Here is a 21,426-nt window from a genome sequence, read left to right on the forward strand (position 1 = left end):
TGCAGACTGTATTATTAGCAAATGGTACATTTGGGAGTATGGCCAGAGAAGATGGATCACTGGAGTCAGATTAAGGACTATGTCATCCAGCAACCTCAGTACCCACAGGGTATCTGATGGCTTCTTGAGCTATAATGACATCATGAGATTCGACTTTCCAAAATCTAACTAAGTCCTAGAAGTAACTGAGGCGGCTGGGCAGACAGAGCAGCACTTGAGAATAGAGGTAGGAGGATTTCAAAGGCAAGGCCATCCTGGGCTACATAGAAAGACCTTATCTCCAAAAACTGAAATTAATAAATAAAAATGATGAGAAGGAACAGGAGACCATGGGGCTGAACTACGCCAGGGAATGAGATGGAATGAATGGGGTCAGGAGGTCAAATTACTAGGAAATTAGAGCTAATTGCTGATGGGCAATGACAGAGATCAGAAGTCAGACTTTGATAGTAGTGATGAAAGAAATGAAATATGTTTTAATGGAAAATACTTGCTTCTAGATAAGCTGAGCTTGGGATCCCAGGTACCATGTGATAAGGGGACCCAGGGAAACAAGTGAAAGAAAGAAGCAAAAGGTTCCTGGAGGTCTAGAAGGAACTAAAGATGTGGACTTTGTGAGGAATCTTACACAGCAGCTGATGGGAACAATCCAGGCAAGGATATGAGTAAGTACTGGCAAGTAGGTAAAGATAGGTGGAGCCCACAGGAAGGCCATGTCTCACTCAAGACAGAGCATGGGGAAAAAGAAAAACTCGCATTTGTGAGGCAGTAGAACAGGTAGCTGATGTGGAATTTTACAAGAGAGGGTTTAGAGAAAAGGGACAAAGCTTAACACTGTGGAGCCCGGCAGGACTTGGTGATCAGATGAGGGGACCAGCTTTATCCAGCCAAGACTCGCAACTATGTTCTTCTCCTCTGCTTCCTCACACCCTTCCTTTTCTACACTTTATCCTCAATCCTCAGAAGCAAGCAAGACTCCAGTCCCCCCAGCCTTGGTCTTGAGAGTCATAGGTAACTGTTCCACTCAAGATTTATGCTACTCTGAAGCCAGGCGGTGGTGACACACACCTCTAAGTCCAGCATTCTGGAGACAGAAGCAGATAGATCTCCGAGTTCAATGCCAGCCTGGACTACAGGGTGGGTTTCAAAATAGCCAGGGATACACAGAGAAACGCTGTATTAAAAATATAAAAATTAAAAAAAAAAACCCAAGATCCTTGCCACTGCAATGAAGACATTGGAACATACTTCCCTATGAGTGAGTAACAGGACAGCCAGGGATACATAGAGAAACCCTGTCTCAAACAAACAAGCAACAACAAAAGATCCATGCCACTCCTGTGTGGTTCACTGTACTGAAGACATCAATTGTAACATACTTCCCCAGGCCACAGGGCAGACCCTGGGAAAGACGAACACATGCTACCTTTGCGTTTTGGTCCACAATTTTCTTCAAGTTCTTCAGCAGATGATTGTTGGGGCCGCCTTCTTTCTCGTTAACATACACGATTCTATCCAGGTCCGGGAAGTTACGGTTCAGATCTATTCCCTGGGCATTGCTGCGGCCCACAAACCAGTCCTTCAGCTCACCAGGCTAAAAAGGAAACAGAAGCCACCTTACTACTGCAGATAACTACTTAAGATCCCATCATTGCTCTCAAAAACGGTTTGCTTATCTGCTACAATATCCTCCTACAGTGCTGGGTTCACTATTTTATCAACATTATGAAGTCAGTTTAAAATACTTGTCATAAACATTTTGATAAAAGTAGTTTTAATAAATGATTTTTTAAATTAATAATAGTTATATATGGGATGTTGACCAGACTTCAATAATTGCCAGCACAGACTCACTGATCATAAGTGACCAATCAGTAGAATTAAGTAAAAATCACAGCAGCCTGATTTTTAAATATACAAAAGAATGAATAATCCTAAGAACTTAAGTTGAATTGGATATGAGTCTTTTATGTGTTAATAACTTGCACGCCTCTTACAGGCTTCTTTAAAAATACTCATTTTGTTCCAAAATCTAGAAGAAAAGATTCTAAATGTCGTTATAATAAGAAAATAATCAGCATGAGAAGAGATAAGTATGTTTATAACATTTAATTGTTATATAACAGGTATCAAAATTTTACATCTTTCGCAATAAACAGAATATGCAGCTATAATGACACTCAGTCTTATCCAATCAAAATGGAAATGCACATATCCTCTCTTAAAAAATCACTAGTGCCAGATACAGTGGTGCATGCCTTTAATCCTAGCACTCCAGAGGCAGAAGCAGAAGGATCTCTCTGAGTTCGAGGCCAGCCTGCCTGGTCAGCAGGCAAGTTTCAGGCCACCCGGACTACAGAGTGAAACAGCATCTCAAAAAGAAAGCCCTTAGCTTTTAGCCTGACACTTAAAATGTATAAAATAATTTTTGTTGTAAACATTGGAATTTGTTTGTTTGTTTGTTTGTCTGTTGTTTGTTTGTTTGTTGGTGGTATTGGTCTTTACTGATCTTCCATAAAACCAGCAACAATTAAACCTCGTACTGATCTAATCGGAAGTCATTCTTCCTTCTTTCCAGCAGAGAGCGCCATGACACCAATTCAGTCAGCGACAGGCACGGCACTTAGCCTGGCTTACAATGTCTTCAACCTTCCTGAAGCTGTTGCAGTGCTTTAGTGAAGTTCCTCTTGTTGCGCGACCCCCAACCATAAAATTATATCATTGCTATGTCACACTGTAATCTTGCTACTGTTGTGAATTGTAACCTGCATTTTCCTACGGTCTTAGGCCAACCCTTGTGAAAGGATCTTTCGACCCACCGGTTGAGAGCCACTGCCTTAGGAGCACATACGCCTAGTCACAACCATGGATAAATAAATGTTATTTATTTAACACCAGCAAAACACCATTCAGGTGTTAACATATTTGCAAAAGTCCTCATTAAAGCTTCCGCTGGAAAAAACTCTCATCCTTTATATTCTAAACTTGTTTTCTTCCCAGCAAGTTGGACGATGTCCCTCTCATACTCTCTGCAATCCCTCAGCATCATGACGGCATTACGCATAGACAAGTACGCACTTATTGATATGTCAGAAAGATGAAGGCAGGCCACCCCGCCCCTGCCGGGCACACACCTGAGATGCGGCTTTCTCAAAGCCGTCGGGGTTCAAGGAGGGCATGATATGGATTCTGGTACTGTGGATCAGGTTGACAATTGTCTCGTTCCCCTTCTGGTACTCGTTACACAGGTACTGGGCCAAGAAGATGAGCAGTTCTCGTCCAACTGCCTCATTACCATGCATGTTCCCAATGTATTTAAATTCAGGTTCACCTGAAAGACCAAACACACACAGTAAGAGATATTTTCTATGTCAACAAAGAGAAGGCAGATGACGCGCATGCTGTACTGACTGGTTTTTTAACAACTTGACACAGAGACATGTGGGAAGAGGGACTCTTAATTGGGAAATGCTTCTGTAAAAGTGGCCTCTAGGCAAATCTGAAGGACTTTTTTTTTTTTTTTTATTAAAGATTGATGTGGGAGAGCCCAGCTCACTGAGGGCTGTGCCACTCCAGGAAGTTGGGCCTCTGTGGTACAAAACGATAGGCTGAGCAAGCCATGGAGTGCAAGCCAGTAAGCAGCCATGTCCATGGCCTCTTCTTTAGTTCCTACCTCCATGTTTCTGCCTTGAGTTCTTGCCCTGACTTCCTTTGATGATGGACTTCCTTTGATGAGATAGTGTAAGCCAATAAACCACCCTGCCCTGAGTTGCTTTTGATCATGATCTTTATCACACCAATAGAAAGGAAACTAAGGCAACTGCCCAAAATATATGTGCTGTATTTATTAATTTATATGAATGACCAACGGCTTCTTTTCCCAATAGACAGGAAGTGTAAGGAATCTGCCTGGAGTGTTAGAGCTATCCAAACACCCTGTGGCTCCATCCTTCCAGTCCTCTTTCCTGCTGACTATCTCCTGTGAAACTGTCCACACACAGTTCTGGTATGAAGGTCTGGGGCCCAGTGTGACTGCATTAGGAAACAGAGCCATCAAGGAAGTAATTAAGGGTCAACTGAAGCTCCAGGATTCTTGCTGAATAAGATCTGCTGTCCTTGCAGGAAGGTGAGATTCCAGAACTCTCTCTCTCCTCACTGAGGAAAGACGCTATGAGAACAAACTCATGAAGGAGGTATCTGCCTATGTGCCAGGAAGAGAGGCCTGACCACAGACAAAGTCTGCTATACCTTGATCTTGGGTTTCTAGCCTCCAAAACTCCTGGAGGGAGCGATCTCTGACGCTAATCCGCCCACCGTGAAGGGAGTCTAGCCAGCTCACAAATGGGCTCTGGCAGTCCTTGCCCTTCTCCACCATAGCCTCTGCCATGCTAAAAACTGTTAGATTACATTCCTAATGCTAGCCACCAAGGTTCATTTCCCTATTTGGCCAAATCCTTCTCCTAAAGCTGACTGCTATGGTCCAGCTATTAAAGTATTGAAGTTCAGCAATCAAAGGCCCAATTAACATGCCCAATTAAAATCAAACACTTCATCTTAACATGGGTTTTTCCCTTTTACCTTTATAAACTGTCACTTGCCTATGGGCCACATCTATTTCCTCTTTATCCAGAGGCTGTCCTTTGTCCTCCAGGACAAATACTCCTCCTCCCTCTCTCTTGTTTCCTTCCCCTTCTCCCTCTTCCTCTGTCTACTGTCCTTATCTCTTATTCCCTGCCCTTTGACTCTCAGTTCCTTTGTGCTGAGAGCGTGGTCAGGGGAGTCCTGAGCTGATACCATTCCTTATACGGTATATAGTTTTTGTTATGGCAAGCTGACCGTGCCCACATACTGATACTGATAAGGCACAGTGTGTCCTGGCAGGTTATACTGTACTATGTTTTCTCACATAATTCTCAGCCAAAATTTTTTAAGGTAAATATTGCCATCCGACTCCATTTTACAGATGGATAAACAGAAAGCCATACGGCTGACGAAACCTGACCTTATCTCTATAGGCCATGAGACCAGGATTCAAATCCTGACCTTTTGCACTTGTTAAAACTCTATACTCTCTTTTACCCCTGAGCCATAAAGGTTAAAAGAAGACAAGCTGTGTAGGATCAAATCCTGGTACCAATTCTTAACTGGCTGACCTTGTGTAAGTCATTTCAGCTCTCATTTTCTCTGCTTTCCCATCTTAAAAATAGAGAAAAACAACAAGTCGTACCTTGTAGAGAAGATAAATAATGGCTGCAAATGCTTAGACCTGTGCCTGAAAATAGCAACTGCCACGAGTTTGCAGTCATTGTCTCTAACAGTGTTATTATTACCACTGCATTACCTTGTCACTGTGAGAGGCCTTGCCAGACACAACCTTATTCTTTGTAACTAATTACCTAGTATAATTCTATCATCATGATGGCACAAAGGAAGCCCAAAAAGAGAAAATATTACTGAAAGACTTTGAAATGGAATTCAGTTGCCCATTTCTGCTTTTCTCTGTTCATTCTGGGAGAAGTCATGACATTGCAGAGCATGGCAGCCAAGTGGTCCTCTGTAATCCTGCCCTTCTACTCCTTTCTGCATCATCTGCCTCAATTTCCACCGTAGAAAGGATGTTCACACTTACAAAGCCATGAGCACTTCTCCTCTTGGTGTTAAAAGAGACATCACCACTCTCTGTCTCTTTCTCTCTCTCTCTCTCTCTCTCTCTGTGTGTGTGTGTGTGTGTGTGTGTGTGTGTGTGTGTGTGTTCCTCTCTCTCTCCCTCCCTTCATCAAACGTATTACTGAAATGTTCTTTGCCTGAGGTTCCAGAGCCTCTGACTGCAGTGGCTGCTCACCATGCAAACCTGTTCTAGGGTGTCCTTCTGTGTTCCCCTGAGTTTATGCTAATCTTAATCTAAGGATCAGGTGGGAAGTAGGTCAGTGCTATTTATAGCCAACTCATTTTGTTTTCCTTTGAGGAAGAGTCTCTAACTAACCTGCAAGGGCCTGGTTTAAGTGCATGGGAGGAGACAAGAAGAACCTGAGATGTTCCCTTAGTTTCTGCCCTTAAGCCACCCCTGTTTTTCTTTCTGTGAAAGGCGTGCACTTGACAGCTTCCCTTATGCTGTGTAGCATCTGCACTTGACAGCTTTCCTTAGTGTGTGCAACATCTGGTTGGGGGACAGGAAAAACTGTTGCAGAGAGAGGGGAGAAAAAAGAAGAGAATGGAGAAAGATGGGAAGGAAAGAAAGGGGAGAGGAGAAATCAAGATGAAAGGAGAGAGAGTGGAGATCAGACGGTAGGAAGAGAGGGGAGCGAGAAGATGGAGAATGGGGGAGAGATAACAAAGACAGACAAGGATGGTATAGAGAAGGAGAGAAATGAGAGGCTTAAGAGAGGTGTGAGGGGAGAGAGGATGGACAAAGAGGAAAGGGGAGAGAATGCAAGCAAATAAAAGGGTGAGAAGCCACTTCACAGTTGCGGGAGAAAACTGACTATGTGGGCATCCTGGTCCTCCTACTAGCACAGTCTGAAGGTTCACATCACTGGAAAGTGTGAGCTTGTCCTGTGTCTCAGAGAAAGAATGACTGCAGTGAATTTTTAACATTATTTCTCTGAGTTTTAGTGTTTAAGCGCTTAACGGAGAAATATTAAATTTGCATCACACAGCCAAATCAGTGCTGTCTGCTTCAGTTGGGCAGTTTATTTTGTATTTGAGCACACATGCTTTCCAGTTCTGCTGTGGGTATCACCATTCCCTATTCCACACTTGCCTGCAGCTCCTGATTTCTTGGTCAAAAAAGATCTTTTTCACTGTTGTTGAGTTTTGCCTATGTAGAAAATTCCTCTCATAGCAACTCTCCTCTAAAATGTCTGTTATACTTATGGGTAGACAAAAAAAAAAAAGGTGAACCTGAGACAATGTATGTCATTATAATGAAGATACTAATATATTGAAATAAAAATCAAGGTAATTGTGACAGCACAAGAAAAGGAAAGTTACTCATGGCCTTGGAGACAAATTGAACCACCACACAATGCTAGCTCCAGAACGGGAAGAGCTGTATTCTTTTTAGCATGCTGACATGACTTATGAGATGGCGTGGAGCCACAATGCTTACATATAACATTTGCTGAACTGCATATAAATCTAATAGTAGAAGAGGCTACAGGGAACCCAGAAGCAAATAAAACAGCAAATAAAAAATTCCTAAACTCCAGGAATGTGGGGTGTGAGGACACAGCTGTATGCATGAACTATGTCGGAGGTGAAGCAACCGTAAAGGAATGTTGGATGCATCGTGACCCTGATCAAGATTTCAAACCGCACCGTTCCTCCCACCTCGTGGGCCTCTTCCCAGCTCTGATCCCACCTAAAGCTAGAGTGCGCTCTTTTGTTAAAAAATAATAACAATTTTTCATTATTGCTGTTGTACATATTTCTGTGTGTGTATGAAGTGTGGGAGCCACGGCAGATGTGTAGATGTCAGAGGACAACTGTACAGAGTCAGCTCTCTCCTTCCTCCTTTACATGGGTCCAGAATCTGAACTCAGGTCATCAAGCTTGTGAAACAAATACTTTACCTGCTGGGCCATCTTGCTGGACTCAAGGTGTCTTTAACGTTACAACTCTCTTCAAAACCCATCAGTTACTACCCATCTCTATGGGGCCTAGCTTTACCACCCCAGCAGTCCCAGAGGCCTCTTCGTTTCTCTCTCAGTCATACTTTCTACAGCCAAGGTGCTGTCGCCTAGAATGTTCTATTTAACACACGAGTACACTTTTTGGTCTTCACATTCTTCTGATCACAAATAACAACAAATAAGACAAATAACAATGCCCTGGCATTTTTAACACCTCAATTTGAAATGATACATTCGTCACTATGACTTGATTCCCTCCCCTCTCACACTAAGTCTATAAGTTCTATTAGAGGTGAAATGGTATCCACTTTCGCTAACAGCCATCCTGAGCAGGGAGCCTATAATACGAAAAGAGCATAATCAATAGTAATGCAGGGAAAGCTTGAGAAAATGTTAAGTTAAATGTCTTGCTTTAAAACCTATCTTCCTAACACTGTGAGAAACCGAAGGGAACTTGGGGCATCATCAAGGATGTCTGCACCTCACGTCGAATAAAGTTAGAAGGCTCCATGGCTTGCCATCCTATGTAACATCCCCAAGCTGGAATGGACATTTCTCTTTGGAAGTGGAGGCAGCAGGGTTGCAGACAGCTGATTCCCCAGGAAGAAGATTAATCTCCATGGTCACCACAGCACCTTGCCAGGCAAGTGCTCTCTAATCCCTGTTTTTGTGGTGGAGGCTAAGCAACAGATTCTGTAGAAACTGCCTTCAGAACCCTCAATCCAAAGCTAAGAGATTCCACTGAAGACTTTGTCGTGGGGATGATTGGTCTTCTCAGTACCAGCATGTCTTCGGTTTATCTGAGAAGGGGAGGGGGTGAGGGAAGTGCAGTGACAGGTGGTAGGACTTGTCTTCCTGTTTACAGTGTGTACAAGGAAGAACAAGACCCAGTTCTCCAGGGCTGAAGCTCCCAGGTGTGTCACTCCTAGTCAATTCAATCGGTGATGCACACACAGCCACATGGCCCCCTTATCTGTCTCCTAGCAACGGGAAAGCAAAGGGCATTAGGAAGCACGGGTTCTCCGAACGCTGGGGCTAGGTGTCTTACATCCATCTGCTTTTCCTCACTCATGATCAAATTCATTTTCGTCTTTACGTAATAAATCCCAAGTTCCAGGTTTGGCAGTTGAAGATTAGCACAAGAGCAGGTAGATGACACAGGGGGTTCTTGAAAGCACCCCTTCCCTGCTTCATCAATTTCCACACAGTTTGTTTTGTTTTAAGATATTAGTATCACAGTTTCTTCACCAGGCAATAGTCCTCAATCAAGAGGTTAATAAGAGGTAGTCATTAAACACAGAGAACCCTATGTTCTGGATCAAGTTTCTTTTGACATCTGTAGCATGGACTAACTAATCTACTTGATTGGATTTGCATTCCCATTAGCACAAGATAAGAACAATTTCTCAGTTTTAAAACTAAGATCCACAAAGGTTTTTGTTACTGTTTTTGCTTTCGTTTTTATCTTTTTAACATAGGGTCTTGCTAAGTAGCCCAGGCTGTCCCTATACTCAGATGTCCATGCCTCAGCCTCCTCAGTACTTGGATTATAACAAGTTGATAGTACCACAACTGGCACCATTTTGAAAAAGGCAGAAATTATTTCACAAATCCCAAGCTAGGATAGCAAAAAATTGTAAGCCTGACCTTATTACTCTAGATTTGCTGAAGTTATGTTTTACTATGACCTAAAATAAATATATCAGTTGAGGGACATCTAGGTTGTTTATTACAAATAAAGCTGCTATGAACATAGTTGAGCAAATGTCCTTATTGAATGGTGGGGCATCTTTTGGGTATATGCCCAGGAGTGGTATAGCTGGATCTTGAAGTAGTGCTATTCCCAATATTCTGAGAAAGTACCAGATTGGTTTCCAAAGTGGTTGTACAAGGTTACACTCTCACGAGCAATGGAGGAGTGTTCCCCTTTCTCCACATCCTCCCCACATGTGTCATCACTTGATTTTTTGATCTTAGTCATTCTGACTGGTATAAGATAGAATCTTAGAGTCATTTTTATTTCAACTTCTCTGATAGCTAAGGACATTGAGCATTTTTAAATAGTTCTCAGTCATTCGCAATTCCTCTGTTGTGAATGCTCGTTTTAGCTCTATTTTAATTGGATTATTTGATTGGTTGATGTTTAATTTCTTAAGTTATTTGTATATTTTAGATATTGGCCTTCTGTCTGATGTAGGGCTTCAGCCAGCATCGGACTTGGAGGCAGGCACGGGCGGAGCTCTGGGGTCCTATGGAAGTGTTGAGGAAAAGATGGAAGGACCTGGAGGGGGCAGGAACCTCACAAGAAAACCAACAGAGACAACTAACCCAGTCCCATGGGGGCTTTCAGAGGTTGAGACATCACTAAGGAGCAGGCATGGTCTGGTCCTGGGCCCCTGCACACCTGAGGCCTGTGGACAGCTCGGTCTTTATATGGGGCTCCTGGCAAGTGGAGGGTGGGGCTATTTTTAACTCTATTGCCTGCTTTTAGATCACCTCTCCCTGGCAGCACTGTCTTGCCTGGCCTCAGTGAGTGAGGATATGCTCAGTCCTGATGTGACTTGATGTTCTGGGGAGGGTTGACACAGGAGGGGGATTGATACAGGTGGAGGGGAGCTCCACTTTTCTGGAAAAAAAGGGAGAGGGAAAGGGGGAAGGAGGGAAAAGGGAAGACTGGGTGGGAGGGGAAATCCTTGGGATATAAAGTAAATAAACTGAAATAAAAAAATAATTTAAAAAAAACAGGAACTCAATGGCTGGCTCTTTGATCTCCCCACCCCCGAAGGGAGGAGCAGTCCTGCTAGGCCACAGAGAAGGACTTTGCAGCCAGTCCTGAAGATATCAGATAAAACAGAGTCATATGAAAAGGGAGGAGGTCTTCCTTTATCAGTGGACTTGGAAAGGGGCAGGAAAGAGATGAGGGAGGGAGGATGGGATTGGGAGGAAATGAGGGAGTGGGATTCAGCTGGGATACAGAGTTAACAAAATGTAACTAATAAAAATTAAAAAAAAAATTAAAGAAAGAAATATATTAAAAAAACACAGTTTAAAGAAATTTTTATTGCCATAAAAGTAAAATGTCATTATTTTACATCTGAGAAATACACATACTAAGTTTAACATACAGATACTGTTTGAATCCAGAGGCAAGCTAACATTGTTTTCGAATGTGGAGGACATTTACACTGTAGAATGAGCTGAGAGACTTTAAAGCAGAGGTCAGAAGCCCTAGAGGCTCCTCTAAATATATATATATATGTATGTATATATACAAATGGGGCCAGTGGGGTGGCTCACCTGGAAAAAGTGTTTCCTGTCAAGCCTCAGGATTATGATCCTCTACACATTTATAGACAGTAAATAAAATTGTATCTTAAAAAATGTTTTAAAGAAATGGCCAACTGAAAAGATAAATGTAAAAACAGTATTATCTGCTATATAACTTAGAAAGAAAGAGAGAGAGAAAGAAAGAAGGAGGACAGAGAGAGAAAGGAAAAAGAGAGAGAAGGAGGGAAGGACTGAAGGAAGAAAGGAGGGAGGAAAACATGGAAGGAGGAAGAGAGAGAAGAAGGAAAAGAGGGAAGGAGGAAGGAGGGAGGAAAGAGAGTGGAAGGGAGAGAAGATGGAAGGAGGGAGGAAGAGAGGGAGGGAGGGAGAGAGGGAGGGAGGGAGAGAGGGAGGGAGGGAGGGAGGGAGGAAGGAAGGAAGGAGGGAAAGAAGGTGGGTCACTTCAGCCCTCCTCCTCTTAGAAACGCCAGAACTAACCATTGTGTGCAGTGTCGCTTAGAAAGCTTAAAGAGCCACAGCACAGGGGAAATTACCGTTGGAAAATGAGATCCTGGATGTGAAAGTGGGAAATAAGCTGTGAAATTCTACAGCAGTGTACCGCATCTGTTTAAGGGGTAAAGGTAAGAACGAGCTCCAGTTACAGTAATGGAATCCCTCTGCGATGTGATTCAGGTGAAAACAGACAACACACACACTAAGATGAATCTATTCATCTACCAACTTTGTCTTAAAAATGTTCACCAGGGATGTACACTCAACATCCAGGCACAGAGGGAGACTGGCTCTAGAAAGATAGCAAACTGTGAGGAAGCTCAAGGCCGTTGAGTACTCCTCCATGCCTTATGTCACCTGGACTACAGGTAATGCATAACACAGAGCGGACACCATGCAAATAATTGTTTGTGGAGTGCCTTAGGACACAGAAACAAAAAAAAAAAAAAGTCTGTACATGGTCAGCACATGTACATTTGTAAAATATTTTTGAAGGGAGAAGAGAGATGACTCAGTGGTTCAGAGAACATATTGCTCTTTCAGAGGACCAGGGTTTGGTTCCCAGCACCCACAACCGTCTATACACGCTGCTCTGGGGGATTGAATACCTCTGACCTCTATGGACCTCTATAAGCAGATAGCACACAAACACACAAAGAGACACACACAATACACATAACTATGATAAAATAAATCTTTAAAGAATAATACATTTTAAATATAAGGTTTTAATACAGAGTTGACAGAATATGCAAATACAGAACTACAGAACAGGACCATAGAGTTCTGGCTGTGTGTGTGTGTGTGTGTGTGTGTGTGTGTGTGTGTGGTCTACATGTGTGTATATTCAAGGCACTACTACATTACTCTTAGAATTGGTGACAATTTCGAAGTAAATACTTCCAGTACGCACATTTCACTCACTACGCTGCTCAATAGCACATGTCCATTTCTCAAGGACACTATAGTAGAACAATGACTTTGAGAAATGAACACAGGCCATAATAGCAACCCAATCATTAAGCTGACCTGACTCACTAACCACTGGAACAGCAAAACACTGAACAGATGGGCCCGTTAATCAATGACCCTCTCCTCCGGAGGTAGGCATGGAGTAAGCCCATCAGTACTGCAAATTGCTTCCATTTACTTGATAACCCATGCTGTTACAGCTATAAATCATCCAGCAGGAGCCAAGCCCTGTCAGTTAGTTTACTGAAACGTCAGTAAGGACATCATTAACTGGCTCGTGGTTTAGCATGACGTTAACAGATTTTGTTTTGTTTTGTTTGTTTGTTTGTTTGTTTGTTTTTTGAGGCTGACCATATTTCTGAAGGAAATTCAAAAGTTCAAGGGTCAGATAAACAATGGAAGAAGTGAGTTTACTCATTTATTATACAACAAATGACAGAAAAATAAAGAAGAAAAAGAAGTTTTTAAAAAGTACATATATATATATATATATATATATATATTGCAAAAAGAAATTACAGACCTAGGAAGTGTTATCACCTCCCCCCGCAGTTTTTGCCTCTTTTAAAACCATATTGAAAAACAGAAACTCAATTAACATCTTAAAGATAAGTCTTACTTAATCTGACTGTTTTTAATGACGAGTGAAATTAGAATACATTGCACGATGTGTTATTTTTATCACATAAAGATGGTTTATTTAAAGATTTAGTCGATATTTTTGATTATGTGGGCATAGCGGGGGTGGGGGGCTGTGCCTGGGCAGGTAGCTGTGCTCTTATGAGTGCAGGAGCAGAGGAGGACATTGGATCCCCCAGATGAAGGACCCGGCGGCTCTGAGCTGCCCAGTGCAGAGAAGTGAACCCGGGGGCTCTGAAAACGCGGTATTCCCTACTAACGGCTGAGCCATCTCTCCAGGCCCACAGCGGTTTTTGAAAATGTTACTTATGTATTAGATATTAACATCACTTAACATATAACATGTCTTACATACAACATCTAGAATGTTTCTCCTTAGATCCTCGTTTCTTGTTAGAACAAACGGGACTGACCCAAATAACAGAAGATCCTCTCTCCTTCAAAAGCTCGGATACAGTGAAGAGTTGCGAATATTAGCAGAAATGACCTGTCTTCTCAAATGAAGGCACTAGGGAGTCATCACACATCCATACACAGTGGTGTGCGGGTACCTGTTTAACAATCAGCCTAATTTGTAACATTGCCTGCTTGTGTAAATGCTTCCACCCCTGGCCAACTTGTAACTACCGACGTGAGGTCGTTTCACTGGAAAAACAAAAATCTCGAAAATTAAACGTAGGCACTCACAAACCAGTGCAAGTATGCTCCAATAAGCTACTGCATACTCGGAACAATAATTTGGGATAAATGGCTTCCGGTTTTTCTGTTGGTTCTCCTCCAAGTAAAATAGAATACTTAGAAATCTGAGAAATTTCAACCATGCTGTGAGAAACATAAACAGACTTCCATTTCACATTGGAAGGGCGGGGCTGTCGTTGAATTCCTAGTGTGCATGGGGCTTTGGGTCTGATCCCCGGCAGTTTACCAATTAAATTATCAAGCTTGAAAAATTCGGAATCCTGATTTTGGTTTTTGTCATAGTAATATAAACAAATATTCAAAAGCACTGAGGCATTATCAGTTCAACGGAGAGGAAAGGAAGGTGCAGGCCTAGATAACTTGTTTTTGACTGAGTTAATCATTGCAGCAGTTACAGCGTCACCATATTCTGCTCCCCTATACCCAAAAATTAGCTACAAGAAATCACGGAAAACATTTTGTTCTGACTGCGAAGAGCCAAAGTCAACCAGTAAACCCCGCCTGCTCGAGGATCGGGTAACTCCCTGGAATGCTGGGAGTTGTAGTTCTTGGAAATACGGCGGCGCCGTGGTTTTGCCCATAAAAAGCCCCTACAACACACAATTCTTGGGTCACTCTCTGGGATTCCACAGACTGGACCTGACCAGAGTCCATCCTCACCAGTATTTAATTAAAGTTTGCTTCAAATTTGGCTCAAAAATGTGGACCTGGTTTTTCTCTTGCAAAACTCAGCATTCATGTAACCTGTTAAGACTTTTTAAGTTTGTATCTGTAGTAGTGGCCTCTGAAAACTCTTAGAAGCCAAAAACTGAGACTTGTTCAAGAGTATCTTGGGCAGAAGTTTTCGTGTGCAAATCAGGTACAACGTGAGTTGTTTCAGTGACAAAGCCTGATGATTGGAGACCTTTCTTCAGATAGCTAACCCACAGAAAGAGCATGAATTCCCTCAATACTGCGACAGTTAGTGATTACTCCAAGCACTCATCTGAATGCCCACGTAAACTGAATTGCTAAGAATCCTTCTGGATCTTGACACATCTTTTAAAACTCTCAATTCCTAGTCATTTCAGATAACACTCTTGGAAGACTCTGCTGTCATTTGGTAATGTTCTCAGCAAAAGCAAACAGATAAAATGGAAAGATAAATTTATCTGAGAGGTTAAGAGCAAAACTGAATTAAACAAACTGGCTTGAGAAAATAAGGAAGACCTATGCTCAAACTCCCTTTTCTTTAAATTTTATTTTTAAATTAGCTTACAACGTAATGGGCTTCCATAATTCTTTTTTTCCCATGTATCCTTACTTTTGGTTAGCCCATGCCCACCCTTCCTCACTTTGTCCCCCTGTCCCTGATTAAACCTTTGACCAACAAAATTATAACCAGTTGAAGCACTGAGAATAAGTTATGGCTTGAGTGCCCACCCCTAAATGAGACATCAGTATCAGTCCATATCCCCAAGGCTCATGACAGAACATAAGAGCAAGAGGATGGGGTGGAATGTTGTAAAAGCTGTCTTCTAGACAGAAGATGGCCACTGGCCATTTTACTGTACCCATCGCAGCTGTGGTTACCTACACAAGATCAAGCCAATTAACTGGACTCGATTGGGAGGTGGGGGGACAGTGGAGAAGGCACAAAGGTATAAAGGTTAGACGTGGAAATGTTAAGGGATGTTTAAACAATGGGAGAGGGGAGTTGGAGATGGATATGGTCAATGTATATATGTATGAATTATCACTTAATAAATTAAAGATTTTTAAGAGAGTAGAAGTCACTGACTCTAATTTGCTTTCTTTGTTTATTCCAACAGATGTTTATTTAGCACTTGTGAGAACAAATGCAGATTTAACATTCATCTGATGTATACCAGTTCCAGGGGCTACGTTTTTCATTAGTATCGAATACTAATAATGAAAACAAACAAACAAACAAAACTTAGCAGCCACTATAAGAGGCAAGGAAGAGTGTTGTTCCCAGGTATGTGGGCTTGCTTCTGTGAGCTCTGGATGCTCCCTCCCTCTCTGTCTCTCTCTCTTTTTCCCCCTCCTTTTCTCCTACTCTCCCCTCCGTTCTCTCTCCTCCTCTCTCTGTCTCTTCTCATATAAAGCATGGTTTTATAAAACATCCCCAGACAGGGCTGGAGAGATGGCTACAGTGATGCAGAGGTCACATTCTGTTTCCAGCACCCAATTCGGATGGCTCCCAATGAACTGTAACTCCAGCACCAGGAAATACAATTCCCCCTCTTTGACTGTGTAGACACACTTATACTCACATGTGCAAGCGTGCACATGCACACACACAGTGAAAGATAAACATGTTTTTAAATCTCCAGGTAACATGAAATTTGCCATCGTTAAAAGAAGTGAGTAGGGCATGTGGGGAGACCGCATCTGTGGGTACTATTCAGGTCTTCGCTGATCTTCCCAGTGACACGTTCTGTGTGACTTTCTATGCCTACTTTGGAAAACCATTTCATACGGATCTACTTCAGTGCTTGAAATGAGAAGCTTGGGTGGGTGACACCACCAAGATTCTGAAGACTGAAGGTTCTTGGTGCTTTGGAAGGTTGTTATGTGGCAAAGGATTTTATTCATTCTGCCGAGCCCCCGAGAACAAAGCTAGAATCAGTAAGTAGGAGGTTCAGAGACAGCAGCTGAAGAACAAACTTCCATTCAGTGAGAGTAATTGGAAGGCAGAGGGAATGCTGGGAAGTGATTAATTCCCACCGAGACAGAAAGGTCTCTAGGAGACATTTTTTGGAGTTTGGATTAAGTGACCTTTTCTTAATGTCTGTAAAAGTGGTTTCTAAATCCTCTGTTTGATTAACTGTTGGGAGTCTAGCTTCTGATATTGTCCTTTACAAATCATGGCTGTCTGTAAACACTGTTGATAAATTTGATAATTTTCCAGAACAAAGAGAATGCTATAGGTAGGTACAGTGAATTACGACATGGTTCTCAGATGCGATGGAAAAACACTAGTCCATTTCCACTCATCACCTCTCTCCATGCCCATGAATGAACAGATTATCTGTCCTGAAAAGAGCACAGACAGGAGGATGAGTCAAACTAATGTAATCAGCGCCTGTGTGGGTGGGAAACAGTCCCAGCAGACAGGACTAAACCAGAATGAAACGTTCCACTTTGCTGATAACCTGGTGAAGAGGAAGTAGGACTAACCACTGAAACAACGTGTAAAAGCTTGTCTACAGTACTTCTCAATCAATCCTCAGAACATGATTGCTTTTCCCCCTTCTCAGGATAAAGATAACAGATAAGTCAAATTGGTTTGTCAAAATACTTTCAGTACGTGTTTTTTTCAACATCATAACTGAAATCTCCCAGTGTTAAATATCACAGTGGCTCCAGAAGCAATAAGGAAACGCAATGAATATGTTTAAATCAGTAATGGAGCATTGGGTATGAGGCTACACACCAGTGGTTCCAGCAAATGGGAGGCTGAGGCACCAGGATCTCGAGCAAGGCCAGCCTGGATCCCATACAAAGACCATGACTTAAGTGGGGAGGAGTAGGGACTGGTCAAATGGAATCTTCTGGGTTATGCTGCGAGTGTGACTGCTAGCTGGAAATGAGTATCCCTTGGGAAGGCTGGATCTTCTGGCCACCTCTCATTAGGTGATCATTCCCCACTGTGGCAGGTCATTCCGTACAAAACATCCTCTTGGGAACTTGTTCAAAGTGCAAAGTTAAAACCGTGCTGACAGCACTTGGCTAAAATTGTCTGCACATATTGTCACACATAAAGATTTCCTTGTTCCACTTCCAAAAACCATTCTTGAGAAGATCTGAAAAGGGGCTTGAGCACCCACACTCTATAAAGGGTCTTGTGGTGATTGTGATGATTGTCAAGGTTAAGAAGGGATGAGATTTGGAAACTGGCACTTGAAATGCGTAGAGATGAGTGGTTCCAAGATGGCAGCTGTCAAGTGGGAATTTCAGCATCTGAGGATCACAGGGATGAAGGCTAAGGAAGATGGTGTTCACTGTCCAGAAACTTTGATTTAAACAAGATTATTAATCTCCTCATATTTGTTTCCCCAAAGTTTCAGTACATGAATATTTTACATTTTTAAGAAATGTACTCAAGATGTTTACAAGGCAGAATGAAGAGAAAGCCATCAAGACTATCCATAAATTTCCACAAGCCTATATTAGGATACATACTTGTTTTCTGATACTATTCCATGCAATCTCTTACCAAGAAGATGAACAAACTATTGGGACAGCAATATAGCACTGCCTAAGAGCCTGCAGCCCTACTGAGCTCTCAGGGTAACAAAAATGAATTCTAATACCCAGAAAGTGCAGGCAGGAAGATCATGAGCTCAAGGTTACACTCTTCTGCACACTAAATTCAAGACAAGCTACAGAAGACCCGATACTCAAAACCAAACAGAAAAATAATCTCTCAGAGGTGTCTGGGTTATTACTATTGAGTGTACAAAGCTTATTCTGAGCCTTCCAAAATGAAGAGTAGAGGGGAAAAAAGGCTTTTAAAACAAAAGGAGGAAAGTGGGAAGGAGGCAGGCAGGAAAAGAGTAAAACACAAAACTGAAAAAGTCAAGCACTTTCTTATTCTTGCTCACTCAGACCAACTTGAGCATGCACACAGCCAAAAGCATGCACCCCTGCAGTGCCCCTGAACTGTTCGGTTAAGAGGGCACACTGCTCTTCTCTGTTCCCAATTCAATGTTTAAATTTTAAACATACATTAAATAAGTATGGGTGGTGTTACATTTTTAATGTGCTTATAAATAAGTTATGAGTAAATGTGGTTCCTTATAGGAGGTGGGCTGTTATATTTTCTTCATTCAGTCTCTCATTGAAGTACTTTCAAGATTTTTACTGATCACAGAGATTCCAATTTTATCTCCCACTCAGTATCTACCTTCTGCTTTATTTATTTCTTCAGAGAGTAAGACAAGACCTTTAGAAAAATGTTTCTCAATGAAGAAAAGTAATACAATGAAAAACAAAATTTCATACAAGGTCAAGTGTATATAACTAAACAGATTCATAATAACCCCCAAAAAGGATTATGATTCCTGATATTGTATAATTATTGGTTTGCAAAAAGTATTTCACCTGTCCCTTCCTTTGAGAATCTTGTAATAGTAATTTAAAGTGAGTCCACAAAAAAGTAGAAGATATTGAAATGTTTTGCTAAGTAAAACATAAATCACTTCAGTGAAGAAATAAACAATTATGATTACTAAATAATAATTGTTTTCAATTTTATGTTTCTCTAAAATCAACATTATCTACAGACCTAGAGTAGTAACATAAAATCACTATTTTTGCTTTTAAAGTTGCTAGCTTTTTAAAGCTACTTAAGATTCTGTATCTGAATGATTTGAGATGTGTTGTCAAAACATTCTTATTGAAAAGTTGTTTCCCCTTGTTTCTTACAGAATCTCTCTACAGAATTCAGGCTTGTTTCCATTAGCAAGCCACCTGCATTCCAACTTTAAGATATTTATTTGTGTATATTTGTATATGTGTATGTAGTGTGTGTGTGTGTGTGTGTGTGTGTGTGTGTGTGTGTGTGTGTGCAGAGTCCAGAAATGGACATTAGGTGCCTGCTCTATCACTATCCACCTATTTGACAGAGTGTCTGTCACTGAACCTGAAGATCAGTGATTCACCCAGATGACCAAGGCAGGAAGCCACAGCCACTCTCCTATTTCTGCTTTCTTAGGATTTGGATTTTAGGAGTGGGCCACCAGGTTTTTTGGGTGAGTGCAGAGGGTTGAAGTCAGGTTCTCAGGATTGTACAGCATGTGAATTCCCTAACTGAGCCATCTCCATAGCCCCATTTAAAGCATTTCTTTATGAACAAAATAAACAACTTTCTAGTTTCAAGTTTAATGACAAAAATCATCAACCAGAAATATGAAAAGTTTCCCATTCAGATTTTCTAACTGCTTCTAAGTTCTTCAGGAAATAAAAATAATTATAGCCCAAGCTCAATATGAGATAAGAATTTCTCACCTGGTAAGATAATCAAAAGATGAAAACTTTCAGGAAAATTCTGTAAGCCAGAAGACACAAACAAAAAGCCATGTAACTCCAACTATATAGATCTATACATCTCAGAACTCTGAAAAGAGGAAACTCTGGTGCCTGGTCCCCTCAAAACCTTGCTGTCTTCACACTCATACATGTCACAGGTTTCAAACAGGACCACAGAAAGACCATCCAAGTCAGCACAAGCACGGACTTTCTTAGAGGAAGTGAGTGTCCTTGAAAGAAGATGGTCACACTAGCACATGCTCACAGGCATATCAGTATCAAAGTGCTCCTTAAACTTGGTCTCACCTTCCCCTTCTCTAAAACAATGGCAAAAATTAGACAATGCCATTGAGCCCTCGCAAAGAAGCCGGCGTGTTAAAGTAGACTATCATCTGGAATCTAGAGTCTAGATTGGCTGTCATCATCCCAATGTACGCAGCACTCACTTTGTCAAGGACTATTCCAAGGATTTCCTGTGTGCTGACTCATTTACTGAGCATGCACGCGTACACACACACACACACCCCTCATGTTTAGTAACTACTTCATCTACATTTTGCAGGTGAGCAACTCAAGAACCCTGTGAGATGCTGGGAAACTAACATTCCCTCTGTATCAGAGAGCTTTCTCATGGTATGAACAGAATCCCATAAGATCTGGACCCATGGAAAAGAAACTTAACTCTTTGGTTTTTGTGTTTTGAGATATGTCTTACTTTGTAGTTCAGGCTCAGAATCACCATGTGACTAGCTCAAGCAGGCCTTAAAAGCACAACTCCTGGAAAATATGTTCTCTTCTGTTGTTGTCTGTTTTTTCCTCATAAGACTGAGTCTCGTTCTTGAAATTCTGTTGGCCAGGAACTCACTTTATAGCCAAGGTTGGACTCAGAGCAATCCATCTGCCTCAGCCACCCAAGTTTTAGCCATGGGTTGTGTCTGTTAATGTTTCTTCTATAATAAGTACATTACATCTCTATTTGTCATTCAGTCTTCAAACGCTTTCTCTAAGCCTATTTTTCTTTTGTCATGCATTTTTTTCACATAAAAGCTCATGATTTGTTAATAAAAACCATCCAACTCATTTCTGAGCTGGCATCTGGGTGTTTTCTCTTTTTAAGTGAAAAATGAAGCAAATTAAAACAAAATTTTCATTTTTTTTTTTTTAATTTTCAAATTCACAGCTTTGTGCCAGAACGTGTGTGAGAGGGAGAGAGAGATGGGGGAGGGCTGGAAGTCTATTATGTCAACTTCATTTTCTCTGATTGTTTTTTTTTTTTTTTTTTCAGAGTGAGAGGGAAGTTTATACAGTAGTACGGTCTGGCCTCAAACTCACTATAAAGCTGAAGACGACCTTGAACTCCTCATCCTCCTGCCTCTGCCTCCCAACTTCTGAGATTACATGTATATACCTTCATGCCTGGCTTTCGTCTCTGCATTCAAATTTGGCTTTTACCACAAATTAGATTTTTACATATATCTCATCCTGCTTCTGGATCTTATGTTACCAGTCGCTGCTTTTTTTTTTTAATTTTGTGACCCTAACATTTGATATCTTAAGATTTTCTTTTACATTAAAAAAATGTACATATATATGTGCCAGTGTTAGGAACTGAACCTGGGTCCTCTGAAAGAACAGCAAGTGCTCTTAACCACTGAGCTGCCTTCTCAGT

The 21,426-nt window shown here is 41.5% G+C and overlaps 1 protein-coding gene across 1 annotated transcript in view; it reads right to left on the bottom strand.

Annotated features, from left to right (window-relative positions):
- Cpe (carboxypeptidase E) overlaps positions 1-21,426 on the bottom strand; it is a 103,394-nt gene that overhangs the window by 29,132 nt on the left and 52,836 nt on the right. Inside the window, exons 2-3 of the mRNA XM_060381850.1 lie at positions 3,135-3,331; positions 1,427-1,594 (exon numbers count right to left, since the gene is read on the bottom strand). Coding sequence (XP_060237833.1) covers positions 1,427-1,594; positions 3,135-3,331 — 365 coding nt within the window. The remainder of the gene's footprint in view (positions 1-1,426; positions 1,595-3,134; positions 3,332-21,426) is intronic.

Source organism: Meriones unguiculatus, chromosome 4 (genome assembly GCF_030254825.1).
Source record: "Meriones unguiculatus strain TT.TT164.6M chromosome 4, Bangor_MerUng_6.1, whole genome shotgun sequence".
Taxonomy (NCBI): domain Eukaryota; kingdom Metazoa; phylum Chordata; class Mammalia; order Rodentia; family Muridae; genus Meriones; species Meriones unguiculatus.